The 16,927-nt window shown below is 41.2% G+C and overlaps 1 protein-coding gene across 1 annotated transcript in view; it reads right to left on the bottom strand.

Moving 5' to 3' along the window:
- drd4-rs (dopamine receptor D4 related sequence) overlaps positions 1 to 6,724 on the bottom strand; it is a 22,945-nt gene extending 16,221 nt beyond the window's left edge. Inside the window, exons 1-3 of the mRNA XM_085769911.1 lie at positions 6,698 to 6,724; positions 2,595 to 2,724; positions 235 to 479 (exon numbers count right to left, since the gene is read on the bottom strand). Coding sequence (XP_085626037.1) covers positions 235 to 479; positions 2,595 to 2,724; positions 6,698 to 6,724 — 402 coding nt within the window. The remainder of the gene's footprint in view (positions 1 to 234; positions 480 to 2,594; positions 2,725 to 6,697) is intronic.
- Between the last annotated feature and the right edge of the window lie 10,203 nt (positions 6,725 to 16,927).

Below are 16,927 nucleotides of genomic sequence, written 5' to 3' on the forward strand. Positions count from 1 at the left end.
GTGTTGTGTTGTGTTGTGTTGTGTTGTGTTGTGTTGTGTTGTGTTGTTGTGTAGTTGTGTGTCTGTGTGACCTCTGTGTAGACGTAGAGCGGCAGCACCAGCACGGCCAGCAGCAGGTCGTTGTGTTGTGTTGTGTTGTGTTGTTGTGTTGTGTTGTGTTGTGTTGTGTTGTGTTGTGTTGTGTTGTGTTGTGTTGTTGTGTAGTGTTGTTGTGTAGTTGTGTGTCTGTGTGACCTCTGTGTAGACGTAGAGCGGCAGCACCAGCACGGCCAGCAGCAGGTCGGCCACCGCCAGGCTGATGATGAAGTAGTTGGTGGCGGTTTTCAGCGAGCGCTCGGTGACGACGCTCACACACACCAGCACGTTGCCCATGACGATGACCAGGATGAGCGGCACGCCGAGCACCAGGGCCACGTAGTTGTAGCCGGGGGGACCGGGGGGGCCGGGGGGGCCGACGTAGTCCTGCAGCTGCAGCTCAGCTGGAGAAAGACCAATAATGATTTATTACACTGCAAAAACTCAACATCTTTCCAAGAATATTTGTCTTATTTCTTGTCAAAATGTCTCATTTCTAGTCAAAACTAATCTCTTTCCACTTAAAATAAGACTCATCACCTAAAAATGAACTTGTTTTTAGATCATTTTCACTTGTTTCAAACTAATTTTCACTTGAAATAAGTAGAAAAATCTGCCAATGAAAGCAGGTTTTTTGTGTTTGTAATAAGAAAGAAAAACTTGCTCCACTATCAGATTTTTCTACTTATTTCAAGTGAAAATATGTTTGAAAGAAGTAAAAACGGTCTAAAAACAAGCTGCTTTTTACGAGATGTTTCTTATTTTAGGTATAATGAGATTTGTTTTGACTAGAAGTGTAGGGGAGAGTGGGGTAAGTTGAGCCACTTTTTGTATTCAGGATCACTACATCAAGACAATTATAGTTTTGTTGTTAACTAACACATCTGCATATATTTCAGGATGTTTTGCATCTCTACAAATTAACAGAATGAGTGTAAATAACTGTTTTTAAAATATAGCATGTTCAAAAAAAGTGGTCTTGTGAGTCACACCATAGGAGTGGGGTAAATTGATCAACCCCCCTTCTTTCCTTCCATCCATCTCCTCCCTCCCCCTTTACTTAATATTTCATGTGTCCAGGTTACAGGTGAACACAAACTGCAGGGACTTCCTGCTGAGCCACCAACTCACTGACATTTGGGGAGTTTTGTGATTACGTGGCATCTTGGGAAGAATCCCAGAGATTTTTCTTTGAAAGTAAAGTTTGGCCTCACTATAAACAACTTTTCCTGTTTCTAGGAACATACTTACTGTAATCACAAACATACAGAATCTTGATTTAATCATTTGGACATATACAGCCAGAATACATTCACTAAGTGTATAGGATAGGTGGCTCAACTTACCCCACAGCTACCTTAGCTTGGGTTTATTACTCCCACAGCTAAAATGATGCAGTTTCATGCTAGTTTCACTACCTCATGTTGTAGCTCATAGAGACCACAACACATGTATAAAACACATTTGCAATCATCTCTTTTAGTCTAAACACAATTCTCATGAAACTTATGATCGACAAAATTCACTCTCGAGAGTGAAAAATGATTTTTTGGTCATAAATGTTAAACCACTTTACTCACGTGGTTCTAATCTTCACAGACTCCATGAAATGATGCCTGCCTCCATAATATTTGGTCACATGCTAACTTTTTCCTATAGTTTCCTAGAAACAAGGGGTGGGTCAACTTACCCACTGGCTCATCTCACCCCACTCTCCCCTACTTTGTATGAACTATGAACTTAGTCGTACAGTCTGTAAGTGATCTCTGCTGGTTGTGTGTGTGTGTGAGTGTGTGTGTGTGTGTGTGTGTGTGTGTGTGAAATGGTGTATGGTTTTAAAATCTGTTTTGCAGGATGTAGCTACAGCATTGATTGTCCAAGACCATTTTCCCTCAGGGGACATTAAAGCAGAAGTCAGGTGAATGTTTGTGTTAATCTAAGTCTTAAATAGTTGTATCTTCCGACAGCAATCACTTCTATAGAGTGTTTGGTCTGAAACACGGGTCTGTCAGTCACTCTGCTCTGCTCTGAGCCCAGGAGAAAACTTTCCTTGTATCCTACAACCTTTATCCAATGAGGAGAGAGAACGGCATAAAGGGGCAGTCCTCTCTGTGTGTGCAGCCAAGGGATGCGCGTGAATGTGACGACGTAGGGACGAGGACCAATAGATCCATGACGAGGGCGGGGGCTGCTAACTCCATCTGCTGACAAGACGTTATGGTGCGTTCAAGGCAACCCGTAACTGGTGTTTTTCCGACCTGTGAAGTGGTACCAGTTCGATCTGGTACGAGTTCACGGGTCAGAAGTTACGAGTGGCCGTTATAGTGACTTTCACAGGTAAAACAGGTCGGAGAAACACGAGTGGGTTGCCTGGAACGCTACAAAGTCGTAAGTTGTGACTTGAAGCTGTAATTTACGGTTTCAAAAGCCTGCCTGGAACGCAGCATTAGCCAAAACCACCGGATCGCTGACTTCTGCTTTAAGTTTATTTAGATTTGATTGATTGATTGATTGATCACCTGGGGGGCCGCCGGGCGTCACATGGTCCATGGTGGAGAGCCTGAACACAGCTGGACCGGACTCAACATCTGGACACGTCTGAGTCGACGGTTCATAAACCTCCTGGTTCCTGACGGGTGCTGGTCTCAGCTGTTACCGGGGTAACCAGGTGTTGTTCCAGGTGTTGATCTGATGGACAGGTGTTGATCTGATGGACAGGTGTTGATCTGATGGACAGAGGGGATGAACAGGTGAAGACACTATGGCTGCATTCGAAACCGCATACTACCGCACTGCCTACTACATACTGCGTTTTATTTCCCGCTCTAGCGCTGTTATTATGTAACTTTATTAAGTTTTAATATGTTTTCATGAGAGAAAGTAACTGTTTAGATCCCAAATCTACGGCCAGTTGATCCAAACGACGGCTGTTTAGAAGTTTGCTCCGATGTTTTTCAGAGAAGTGAAGCTCTGCAGCGACCGGGACATCACAGAGACAGCAGCCGGTCTGCAGAGCTGCTCGGCCGGCCAACCTCCGTCCTCATCCCGGGGGAGAAAACCATCGCTAATTAACTTACCCGCAGGTTTTTAGAGGTTTACCACCGGCTGGTTAAAGTATTTCTAGGAGATAAATGTTGGTCTCAGTGATGAAATCTAACAGCTGTATCAGTAGCATTAGTTAGTGTGAATGTAAAGTGAAGCTTCCTGTGTGTAGTGGACAGAAGAGCAGCGCTGCCTCGGGGCTCTGGAGCCTACGGACACAAACCACCACATTTACATCAACAAATACATGTTTTACTATCAACACATCAGTCTGCAGTAAGGTTTATTTTATTAAACTATATAACATAGTTATGCTACACGGCAAAGATACTTCACTACCGTCTTTGGTTACGGTTAGACGTCAGGGGAGCATTGCATTGTGGGATAGGCTACAGTACGCGATGTAGACTGGTCAGATACTGGAGATGTTTATGAATCAGTACGACATCCGGGAATTTTTTGCATACTGCAGATAGGGATGGGAATCGAAAACCGGTTCTTGTTGAGAATCGGTTCCCAGTGTTTCAATTCCTTGGAATCGTTTGCCAATTTTTCAAACGATTCCCTTATCAATTCCAGTCCTGCCAGTGAGTGCTTTGGGACGGGGCTCGCGGTAACACCCGCTGCTCGTTGAAAACAGCAGTGATCGCCTACGTGCTTTCACGTCTGAGTCTCCAAACCAAACACGTCTGTAACAACATCGGAAAAGTTGGCAAGTTGCTCAAAACAGCGATATCGCAGCCGCAGGGACCTGCCGTGTAGAGAGAAAAAAAAAAACTGACAGCGAGTGGGTGTCACGACTTCCTGTATGTGGCCCTTCAAATTAAAAGCCCTTCAACCTTTCACATGGTTCAGTCATATTGATTTTTACTTAATTTTGACAAGCCACACCTCCAAATGTTGAAATTTAGGTCAACTAATGACTTTTTGGTCGATGATGCTTGGTCGACTATTTGGGGGCAGCCCTGGTACAAACGTGAACAAAGTTTGTTGTCCTTTTTTTTCCAAATGAGAATCGATAAGAGAATCGATAAAGAACCGAATCGTTAAGCAGAATCGAAAATGGAATTGGAATCGTAAAAATCTTATCAATTCCCATCCCTAACTGCAGATTTAGCTTTTGTTTGCATACTGCATACTGCATTTTGACCAAATCAGTACGTACTAGCAGTATACTATGTGGTTTAGAATACAGCCTCTGTCTCATGTCAGAATACTGATAACTGATGGTGATGATGATGATGATGAAGACTGAGCCTTCACTTTTATTTTGGCGGTCTCATAAGGAGGTTGTATTAAATGTCAGGACCATTGTTGGTGAAGTGTCTCACTCTCACGGCCAATCAGATCACAGTTTGGCTCCGTTGCCATGGCACTCAGAGAGAATGAAGAGGACACTTATAAACACAACGCTGTTGCCATGACACCCATCCACCTGCTCAGCGACCCGACCAGGATGGGATGGATGTGGTCACATGAGGAGGACGAGGTCACTCCATTTGTCTAACTATCAATCTTAGCTAGGAACTTTTAAAGGAATAGTTCACCAGAAAATGAAATTCAGTCATTGTTGCCTCCCCCTCATGCTGATGAATACTCCGGAGTAGTTTTTTATTTCTCAAAGGTCATTGGTTTAAGATGACGGTGGTTTTATACTTTTGCCGCTGTAACGATGCTAGTTTGTTAGCCTTTGTTAATGTTTTGCATTGTATGTTAGCATTGTGTATTAGCATTGAGCTACCGGTCATTGGGCTAGCTGACTTTATTCCTAGCTGTTTAATGGGAATGCTAATGGATACTATAAGTGTGAATGTTGTTTCAAACGGTGTTGTTTGAACATATTTGTTGCTTAAAGATTTATTATTTTAATCATCTTTCTTGTATTTCAGTTTTACAGTTAACTTCAAGTGGGAGTGATAAATAAATCCTTAGAAACAAAGAAGACTTTGCCTCTCACTGAAGAACTGTTTAGCTATCTGCCAAACTAACACGGCACGTTCAGGGAGGGCAGAGTAACGACGTTGAGGCAAATCAGCAGGTAAAGTCACTCCAGGACGGTTGAGGCTGTAAAAATAAAATGTCTGAGTTGACGATGTAAGGAGCAAATAAAAACAATAAACCTTTAACAGCATGAATCAGTCAGAGTTCTTGTCATCGGTTAAAGGTTAACGGTGGATGTGTTTGTCCTCGGAGGCCACCGTCACCTTGCCAACGGGAGGGGTGAGCGCTGCTGCGATCTAGAATCTGAACGTCGGATTGAATGTCACAATTTTACCTCCATTTTACAGACTGGACCTTTAACAACCGTAGAAACCCAAAGCAGCTCTTAACTATTTGTTAGAGAACAAGAGAAGCATGAGAATGAATGAATGAATGAATGAATGAATATTCCTCTGATGCATCTTCCCCTTTAAGACTCTGACCTTGTGGATCTACTGGTGATTTTAGCACTTTGTGAGTTTTGTTCTTGTGTTTTATTGTTTTATTTTCCTGACTACAGAAACTCCTTCGTCTAATAATAATCAAAGTGTTTTTATTGAGTTTTCAAAAAGTATATCATTCATACAGAAAAACACGAACTCAAGTCCTACAGCACGATGTAAGACTAAACTACAAAACAATAACACGACATACCATACTGAAACCAGACATAGGCTACCCAGACAGACAGACAGACAGAGAGACAGACAGACAGACAGACAGTCTTGGATGAAAGTTATTATACAAACGGATTAGAAGATTAAAGAAAAGAAAAGAAAAAAAGCTGCCAGTTATGAGAAAGTCCTTCGTCTAAGACAGATAAATCTCTCCCACAGGAAATTATGACAAATAACATGACAACGTTTATTATAATAAAGAAAAAGAACAGAAACTCAGACTTACTGGTTAGAAGTGAAGACGTCCTCACAGTCTTCTCTTCCTTCTCCTCTTTCTCTTCCTCCTCTTCCTCTTCCTCCTCTTCCTCTAACTCACCAACCTTCAGTTCCTCCTCCTCTTCATCAGTTTCTCCTCCTTCCTCCTCTTTTCCTCTTCTCCTCTTTTCTCCTCCCCCTGTCTCTCTGTTTCTTCCTCTTTTCTCCCCCTCCTCATCTCCTCATCAGAACTTTTCTCTTCTTCATCTGTGAAAAGCTGCAGCGTTCAAAACCCCGTCGCCTCCTTCATCATCATCATCATCATCATCATCATCATCATCCTCCTACACCTCCTCTCCTCTCTTCTCCTCTCTCTCCGTCTCTCTCTCTCTGGTTATTTGCTGCTCTCTGATTGGCTGACAGCAGTGATGAAGCCCCTCCCCCTCCATTCATCTCATCAGATATGTGTTTTGTCTTTGTTTCTCTTCTGTTTCTACTTGTTGCTTCATGTCCAGCATCTTCATCTTCCTCCTCCTCCTCCTCCTCCTCCTCCTCCTCCTCCTCCTCCTCCTCCTCTCAGCCCGTTTCCACGGTAATTCATCACATGTTGCTCCGGTCTCAAACGGATCAAAACAAACTATCGATGACCAATGAGACAATGAGAAGATCAATAAACCGATCAGAAAGAGAATGGCCGTAGCACCGTGACGTCTGTTTTGTTTCTTTACTAACGGGGGTTTGAACGCCGCCGCCATCTTGGATTTTAGGTGGATTCTAGTTTCCATATTTGGAGAGGTGCAGCGGTTAGCCAGCCGAGACCCCGCCCACTGAACTCGGAACAACCAATCAACGGCCGGTAAACTGTCTGTGAACCTGTCACTCAACGTCATTTATGCACCAATTTGAAGCCTGAACACTAAAACGGTTGTGGGACAAACACAGAGTTGACGGAGGCAGGGCCGTTGCTAGGAATTCTGGGCCCCCTTAAAGAATACTAAAGTGGGCCCCTCCCCCTCACTTTTCCAGTTTTTTTTCTTAGACTACGTATGTATTATCGTTTATTATTTTGCCTACTTTGTTTTGATGCTAATGCAGCATTACACTGCAAAAACTCAAGTATCTTACCAAGAATATTTCTTATTTCTAGTCAAAATGTCATTTCTAGTCAAAACAAATCTCATTATACTTAAAATAAGACACATCATATTAAAAGTACCTTGTTTTTAGACACTTTTTACTTCTTTCAAGCAGATTTTCACTTGGAATAAGTAGAAAAAATCTGATAGTGGAGCAAGTTTTTCTTCCTTATTACAAACACAAGAAACTTGCTTTCACTGGCCCGATTTTTCTCCTTATTTCAAGTAACAATTTGTTTGAAACAAGTGAAAATGATCTAAAAACAAGTTAATTTTTAGGTGATGAGTCTTATTTTAAGTGGAAAGAGATTAGTTTTGACTAGAAATGAGACATTTGGACAAGAAATAAGACAAATATTCTTGGAAAGATGTTGAGTTTTTACAGTGTACTATGAGTATTAGTCAGGGTCTTACAAAGAATAAATCAGTCATACAAAGATTAAACTACTGGGGTTTTTTATGGGCCCCACTGGGCGCTGGGCCCCTAGAGTTATCATCACCTTTCTCCCCTAGACAACGGCCCTGTTTTAAGCTGTAAAGTGAGATATTTTAACATGGGGCTCAATGGGAGAACTGGTCTCTTCTGGTCCCAGCCCCTAGAGGCCGGACAGAGAACTGCAGCTTTTTGAACGAGGAAGTGGTCTTCATTTGGAGAAACCACAACTCCCCCCCCCCCTTTGGTCAGAAGAACCAATCAGAACGGGTCCAGCTCCTCTGTGGGCGGAGCTTAGCATTAACTCATTATTACCACATCATTACCATTATGTCCCATTATATCCCTCCTCTGTTGCTCACCCTGAGCTTTCTCCTGGTTTTCCCTGTTAAAAGGGTTTTCCATGGAGTTTTTCCTCAGGACAGAGGATGTTGTTATGATGGGATGTAAAGCCCTTTGAGACAAACTGGTGGTAAAAACGGGCTATACAGATAAAACTGCCTTGCCTTGCCTTTCTTCTTTTTGTTAATGTTGTGTTGCTGTTGTTGTGTGTGTTGTGTTGTTACTGTTGTGTAACGTGTTGCTCATAATGAAGCGAGCGGACGCTGCTCATGTTAATGAGCTCGGCCTCGTTAGCATCTGTGAGAGGAAACCATCTTTCATCCCGGTTGAAGCTGCGGCGCCGTGGCGACGTATGCAGCTCATCCATTATTCATGAGGTTTAAATCTCATTAAAGCTGCTTTTATTCCGGCCTCAGCTTCTACTCTGCTAATAAAACCCGTTTAAATAATAGAATCTATAATTATACCGAACGCACAAACACATGTTAATGAGACGCACACAGACACACACTCACACATTTCATTTGTTTCCTAATGGAGCCTCGACATCACCGGCTCATCTGCATGAAACCAGGAAACACATCACACAGAAACACGACGGCGAGAGGACGGCGCGCGACCTTTCACCTCTGACATCATCATCCTCATCATCGCCCAGGAGGTCAAAGGTCAAAGGTCACGACTGAACCTTCACTCAGTGCTTTACTGGTGTTTGTTGTCGATCAGAGAAACAAAAAGACACAAAGACTCAAGTGTGAAGTGAGACGACATTTTACACAAAAACACTGAATGGTTAAAGGTGCAGTGCGTAAAATATTTCCTCCTGGCGGCGCAAGATGGCGACGCTCTCTAAAGCCAGACCCTTGTTACATAATAATATAATATAATATAATATAATGTAATGTAATGTATAATATAATATAATATAATATAATATAATGTAATGTATAATATAATATAATATAATGTAATGTATAATATAATATAATATAATATAATATAATGTAATGTATAATATACTATAATATAATATAATATAATGTAATGTATAATATAATATAATATAATATAATATAATATAATATAATTTAATGTAATGTAATGTAATGTAATGTAATGTAATATAATATAATATAATGTAATGTATAATATAATATAATATAATATAATATAATATAATGTAATGTATAATATACTATAATATAATATAATATAATATAATATAATGTAATGTATAATATAATATAATATAATATAATATAATATAATTTAATGTAATGTAATGTAATGTAATGTAATGTAATGTAATGTAATATAATATAATACAATATAATATAATATAACATAATATAATATATAAAAGAATAATAATAAGGCTACAGAAACCAAACAGGTTTTATTTTATAGAGATCATAAACTTATACAAATACATTCATGGGTAGTTAATTCAGATTTTAACAATAAACCTTGACAAATATTACACACTGGACCTTAAAGGGATACGCCAACATTTTTTTTTTTTCGTGTCTTCCCTCACTCCCGAGTCCATGACCAGCAGATAGACGCCATCCTTTCCACTGTGCGTCCAATTAACCACTTTGTGGACTGTGGCTTGTGACGTCGTTGTGACGTCATGATGACATCACTTCCCGTTCCCAAAAGGATCGGATGACGATCGACCAGCTCGCTCGTCTCCACCGAACTGGAGGTCACGACCCAGATTCATCAGAGCGCAGATACTGAGCTGACAGCCGGGGGGCGGCGCCGCGAAGCCCGTGTCCCTGGAAGATCAATACACTGATCAATACACTGATCAATACACCCATCAATACATCTGATCGATACACTGATCGATACACCCATCAATACACCCATCAATACACCGATCAATACACTGATCAATACACTGATCAATAATGGTCTACTTGCCAAGATTGTGAACCCGGAAATGTTGAGTACCCCAAAGTTTTATGTTAGAAATATATAGTATGGGTCCCCAGTATTCAGAAACTGCCGGATGCTAACTTATATATATTGGACAATTAGCATAACAGGCATAATTAGCATAAATTAGCATAATTGCCTATGTGGGCAATATTTCAACAAAATTGACTTGGCTGATCTGGGCAATATTGGAGTGGTTTTAGGGGTTATTGATGATGCTGAATCCATTTCTGACATTTTCAAAATTCAAAATGGCCGTCTAAACCGGAAGTGACCAGATTTTGAAATCCATCAAAATCGGCCCACTGGCGGTTAAAATCTGGTCACTTCCGGTTTAGACGGCCATTTTGAATTTAATAATTTAATAACCCCTAAAACCACTCCAATATTGCCCAGATCAGCCAAGTCAATTTAGTTGAAATATTGCCCATATAGGCAATTATGCTAATGTATGCTAATTATGTCTGTTATGCTAATTGTCCAATATATATAAGTTAGCATCCGGCAGTTTCTGAATACTGGGGACCCATACTATCTATTACTTTAAATACATGAGTTATATGTCCAACCAGCATCCTCTAAAACTTAAGATTTGGCTTAAAATCCATCAAAGTCGGCCCATACTATATATTTCTAACATAAAACTTTGGGGTATTCAACATTTCCGGGTTCACAATGGGGCCCAATGGGCTGGTAGGTAGACTATACACCCATCAATACACCTGTGTGTGTGTGTGTGTGTGTGTGTGTGTGTTGTTCTCACCTGGTGTGTGTGTTGTTGTCTTCAGGTGTGTTGAACGGAGGCTCCACCCACCTGACGGACAGACACAGAAAACTTTATTGATCCCTGAACAGAGACAGAAAACTTTATTGATCCCTGATCGGTCATTCATTAACATTCTGATTGGCTTTGTTTGACCTCTGACCTCTGGCTTCGTCTTCATGTGTTTTAGTCTCATGTGATAAACGTATTGATCGACGTATTGATTATTATATTATTGATTAATGTATTGATCAGTGTTGATTGATTTATTGAAGTCACCAATTGATTCCAGGTCTCAGATCGATCAACATGTTTATTGACAATTTATTGACACACAAAAAAACCCCCAAACATACAACAACAGTGAGTATTATTATTATTATGAGTCAACTACGACTCCCATGATGCATTTCACCACCAGATGTTTGTTTTCCTCATGACAGCAGCAGCCGAGGCTCATGGGTATTGTAGTGTTTAAAGATATACACCAACCTACACTAACAGACACCGTCTCAGCTGATGAATATATATTATAATCAATATATAATCAATATGTCTCATGTATTTAGAACACCAACATCAGCATCACTGAACATCCACCATGTTACTCTGAAAACTCCAAATGAGCCTTTGCTGTAAGAGTGCTGTGCTGTGATTGGCTGTTGCACCATGGGAGTCGTAGTCGTTCACGACTCTTCAGATCGTTCTTCCAGTTAAAACGCGGTGCGTTCAGGAGCCTCAACATAAACGCTGTAATTATCAGTTATAATTTGCTCCGTGGTTAAAACTAGAGCTCTGTAAAAGAGAGTAAGGACCATAGATATATATATGTATCTATGGTAACGACAGCATTGGTCCAATGGCAGCGCCTCCTGGTGGAGGAATATGGGTTTTGCTAAAGAACTGACATCTCTGCATTGTTGGTGAATGAGCAGTGTGGTGTTTTCAATAATTTAAAGACATTTATAGATCACCCACGTTAATAGCATCATTGAGGATCCTTTACAGATAAACATTAACACATAGGAGAGTAAAAACAAAAAAACAAAACAAAAACAGTTGTCTATATTAATGTTTCAATCTACATTTTGTAATAAACAAATTATAAGTATAATCTGATATGACCAAGACACCTAAAAACAAAAACACGGCCGTTTTCATCCATTTACCAGCAAGTGAACAACACACATACATTGGAGTGAATGGGTTTTCTGGGGCTGTTGCAACACCCACATCCTGCCACTAGGGGGCATGAGGCTGTAATACCCATATCCTGCCACTAGGGGCGCAAAATCCTTAAACCCTTAAACCCTTAAACCCTTAAACCCTTAAACCCTTAAACCCTTAAACCCTTACCACGGGAGTCATTGGTGGTGTCGTTACTCTCTTTTACAGCGCTCTAGTTAAAACATGGCCGCTTCCTGTCACTTCCTGTCACTTCCTGTCACTTCCTCCCGTTGCCGAAGGCGCTGGACGCGGAGCTTCCCGCCGTCTCGTCACCGACCTGCAGCGCTCCGCCGAGGTTCACCGTCAGACAGGTGGACAGGAAGCAGCCGCCGCCACGCAGCGGCGTCCTGAAGACGCTGAGGGACAGACAGGACAAGATACAGTAACTTCCTGTGTAGTGAGTGATGCTGTCCTCTGATTGGACAGAAGATACAGTAACTTCCTGTGCAGTGAGTGATGCTGTCCTCTGATTGGACAGAAGATACAGTAACTTCCTGTGTAGTGAGTGATGCTGTCCTCTGATTGGACAGAAGATACAGTAACTTCCTGTGTAGTGAGTGATGCTGTCCTCTGATTGGACAGAAGATACAGTAACTTCCTGTGTAGTGAGTGATGCTGTCCTCTGATTGGCTGAACGCAGCAGCTGCTTCCTGAAACCTAAAACCATCCGATTCGTCACGTTCTCAGCTTTATTCTGGAGGGACAGCAACAGGAAGTGATGTCACACCGACACAACGACATCACACTGTGATCATGAGGATGATGATGTCATCATATGACCTCAGAGGTCAGAGGTCAGAGGTCAGACTGAGGCGACAGCAGCAGGTGAGAATCTGAACATGAAAAACCTACTGTGGGGCTGGAAAGCAAGCAAACCAGTTTATACCAGTTTATACCAGTTTAAACCAGTCTTAACCAGTCTTAACCAGTTTAAACCAGACTGATCCAGTCTAAACGTATTTAAACCAGTCTTAACCAGTTAGTTTAAACTGGTTAAGACTAGACTAGTTTAAACTGGACTGATCCAGTCTAAACCGATTTAAACCAGTCTGAACCTGTTAGATTAAACCAGTTTATACCAGTCTAACCAGTCTAAACCAGTCTTAACCAGTCTGAACTAGTCTTAACCAGTTAGTTTAAACTGGTTAAGACTAGACTAGTTTAAACTGGACTGATCCAGTCTAAACCGATTTAAACCAGTCTGAACCTGTTAGATTAAACCAGTTTATACCAGTCTAACCAGTCTAAACCAGTCTTAACCAGTCTGAACTAGTCTTAACCAGTTAGTTTAAACTGGTTAAGACTAGACTAGTTTAAACTGGACTGATCCAGTCCAAACCGATTTAAACCAGTCTGAACCTGTTAGATTAAACCAGTTTATACCAGTCTAACCAGTCTTAACCAGTCTTAACTAGTCTTAACCAGTTTAAACCAGTCTTAACTTGTTTAAACCAGACTGATCCAGTCAAAACCAGTTTATACCAGTCTAAACCAGTTTAAACCAGTCTGAACCAGTTAGTTTAAACCAGTCTGAACCAGTTAGTTTAAACCAGTTTAAACCAGTCTGAACCAGTTTAAAGAGCTGCTGTACTCACATTGAGGGGGCGTCTGCTTCACTGCTGCTGTTGAACGTCTCCATCTCCGTCCTAAAGACAAACTCAGTCTCAGTTAAAGGTCCAGTCTGTGAAATGTTGGTAAAACCGTCACGTCCAGCGTTCAGTTAAAGGTCCTAAACAGGTTTTATTCTATAGCGATTATACACTGATACTAATATATTCATGGTAGTAGATTCAGATTTTAACAATAAACCTCGTTAATTATTTACAGACTGAACCTTTAAGAAGAAAGTAACATGAACTGACCCTGTGACCACGCCCCCTGAGGCCGCGCCCTCTGATTGGCTGCCGTTGGCGTTGGCGTTCTGAGACTCGTATCTGACGGAGAAACAGAAGTTAAAGTTCCGTAACGACTCGTTTCCGTAACGACTCGTTTCCATAACGACTCGTTTCCGTGACGACTCGTTTCCGTAACGACTCGCTTGGTTTGATCCGTCACTTCCTGTTTCCTTCCCGCTCACCTGGTGGCGTTCTCCTCCGCTCCGTTCTCCGCCGGGTCAACGACGACGACGGCCTCGGTGTCCCGGTCGCCACGGCTACACCAACACACACACAACAATGACATCACTGATGACATCACAGCGCTGAGCCTCGGCGTGTTCATCATCATCCTCATCTTTATTCACACATATAGACCGAATCTCCTTGTTGTTTACATTCTACTTCCAGGTAGAAAACCAGCTGTAATGTGAATGAGATCAATAGTAACAAACCAGAGTTTAGCTATATATCATATTTTTCAGGCCCTATCACCGTTTAGACAAATCTGAAATGATTGAAGAAACATTACTATTTCTGTGTGTGTGTTTTGTGTTGCTATGTGTTGTATTTATTCAGTTTGGGGGAATCACAGTGTCTAGAAAGCATCAGTGGCTGCACAGGGACAGCTAACGGTAGCTAAGCTAACGGTAGCTAAGCTAACGGTAGCTAAGCTAACGGTAGCTAAGCTAACAGCAGGACGTCAGCTGTTAAAACCCTCCCGTTGTGGGACACCACATGAAACTACTCCAGTTAGCTCAGTCATGTTGGAACTCAGATATCCGCTGGAGAAAATATTTTTTCATGGAGCGTTTATTGAGTCACTGAGTTATTAAAGTTAAACAGGTAGCTAACCGTTAGCCCGGCTAATCTATGATAACCATGACTAATTACAAAAATGTGCACACAGAAATAGTAATGTTTGTCCAATCATTGGTTTTATAAACTTTACAAACATCAGATTAGTCTAAACGGTGATATAGTGACATGAAAAAGTAGATAAATATAGTGAAACTCTCGTCCGTCACTATTGTTCTCATGCTGGTTTTCTACCAGGAAGTAGTTGGAAACAACAAGGAGATTGGTCCTATAGAAAAGGTATTAAAATCATTAAAATATTTGTAATTTCATATGTGAAATGGGAAAAACCCTGAGAAGCTCAAGAGCTTTTAAAAAGAGGCCCAGACACAAAAAATGACAGGAAGACACACACAAGAAGAGGACCTACAAATATACATAGACATACACATAGCCACATAATACATTTGAATGAATGAATGAATGAATGAATGAATGAGTGTTTATTTCGATCACAGCATCAAAATTTCAACAAAACAAATTAAAGGTAGAATTTGCATTACATTTTGTGTGAAATGAACCCAAAATATATTCCAAACACACGACACCATAATCCATTGTTTGATATTTAGACTTATAAGTGTTTATAACGACATATTGTTTCCTTCCATACAGTATAACTTCTAAACCAGTTGAGTGCAACGCCTCTAATGCCACAGTACTGTAATTTGTTTAACATAATTTCAAAATCAACAGCGTCGAATGCCTTCGACAAGTCAAGGAAGACTCCAATGCCACACTCGCCTTTGAAACCAGTTTGAACCAGTTAGTTTAAACCAGTTTAAACCAGTTTGAACCAGTCTGAACCAGTTTAAACCAGTCTTAACCAGTTTAAACCGGACTGATCCAGTTTAAACCAGTCTTAACCAGTTAGTTTAAACCAGTTTAAACCAATTTGAACCAGTCTGAACCAGTTTATAACAGTTTAAACCAGTCTAAACCAGTTTAAACCGGACTGATCCAGTTTAAACCAGTCTAAACCAGTCTTAACCCGTTTAAACCAGTCTGAACTAGTTAATTTATGCCACACTCGCCTTTTTCTATTGTATCATCGACTTTTTCTAAGAAATCCAGAGTTCGGCGAATGAAATGACATCACTGATGACATCACTGATGACATCACAGCGCTGAGCCTCTCACCTGGTCTGGTTGAGCGGCGGCGGAGGAAGAGGAAGAGACGCCGCCATCACCATCGTCACCATGGTCGCCATCGTCAACGCCGTCTTCATCTTCAACGTCATCGTCGTCATGGTTACGGCGGCGTGGAGAGAGAGAGAGCGCAGCTCTGTGAGTCAGAGTGGAGGCGACTCGCCCAACCGCTGGTTTTATACGGCGCCGTGACATCATCGCTGCTCCAGCGCTGTGATTGGTTCCCGTCGGCCGAAGGTCGTCAGGATGAGCGATGATGGCGACGACCCTCGGTGTTGTTTGTTTACCTCCGGACGCTATCAGCTCCACGACCCTGACGCCTGATTGGTCGATGCCGGTCGCCATGGAAACGGCCTCAGCACAAAGAACGATAGATAGTTTCCAAGAGGAAGAAACACAAACAGGAACACTGCAAAAACTCTAAATCTGACCAAGAATATTTGTCTTATTTCTAGTCAAAACTAATCTCATTCTACTTAAAATCAGACTCATCACATTAAAAGCAGCTTGTTTTTAGACACTTTTTACTTCTTTCAAGCAGATTTTCACTTGAAATAAGTAGAAAAATCTGACAGTGGAGCAAGTTTTTCTTTCTTATTACAAACACAAAAAAAAACTTGCTTTCACTGGCAGATTTTTCTACTTATTTCAAGTGAAAATTAGTTTGAAACAAGTGAAAATGATCTAAAAACAAGTTCATTTGTAGGTTGTGAGTGGAAAAAGAGTTTAGTTTTGACAAGTAATAAGACGACCGCGACCCTCGGCGCCGCTCCGATGTTGTTTACCTCCGGACGCTATCAGCTCCACGACCCTGACGCCTGATGCCGGTCGCCATGGAAACGGCCTCAGCACAAAGAATGATAGATACGACGATATCATCGTGTGTGTGTGTGTGGCAACAAGCCGTTTTAACATTTAACAGCCAGACTGGATGTGTTTCAGATCTCTGTAATTCAGTTTTGCCTCTTGTCAAAAAGAACATTTCAGATCCACAACTCCGTTCTTCCTTCACTGTAACCATTCATGTGTATGGGGTTTGTCATTACAGATATCTACAGTTCAGTTGCAGATATCCACTATGTGAATTACAGATATCTGGAACTGAATTACCACTAGTACTAATTCCAGTTACAGATATCTACAATTTGATTCTGACTAGTCATAATTCCAGTTCTAGATATCTTTAATTCACCTCAATTACAGATATCTACATGTCCCTGTTCAGATATCTG

This window comes from Trachurus japonicus, chromosome 23 (genome assembly GCF_045865225.1).
Source record: "Trachurus japonicus isolate A0001 chromosome 23, Traja_1.0".
Classification (NCBI taxonomy): domain Eukaryota; kingdom Metazoa; phylum Chordata; class Actinopteri; order Carangiformes; family Carangidae; genus Trachurus; species Trachurus japonicus.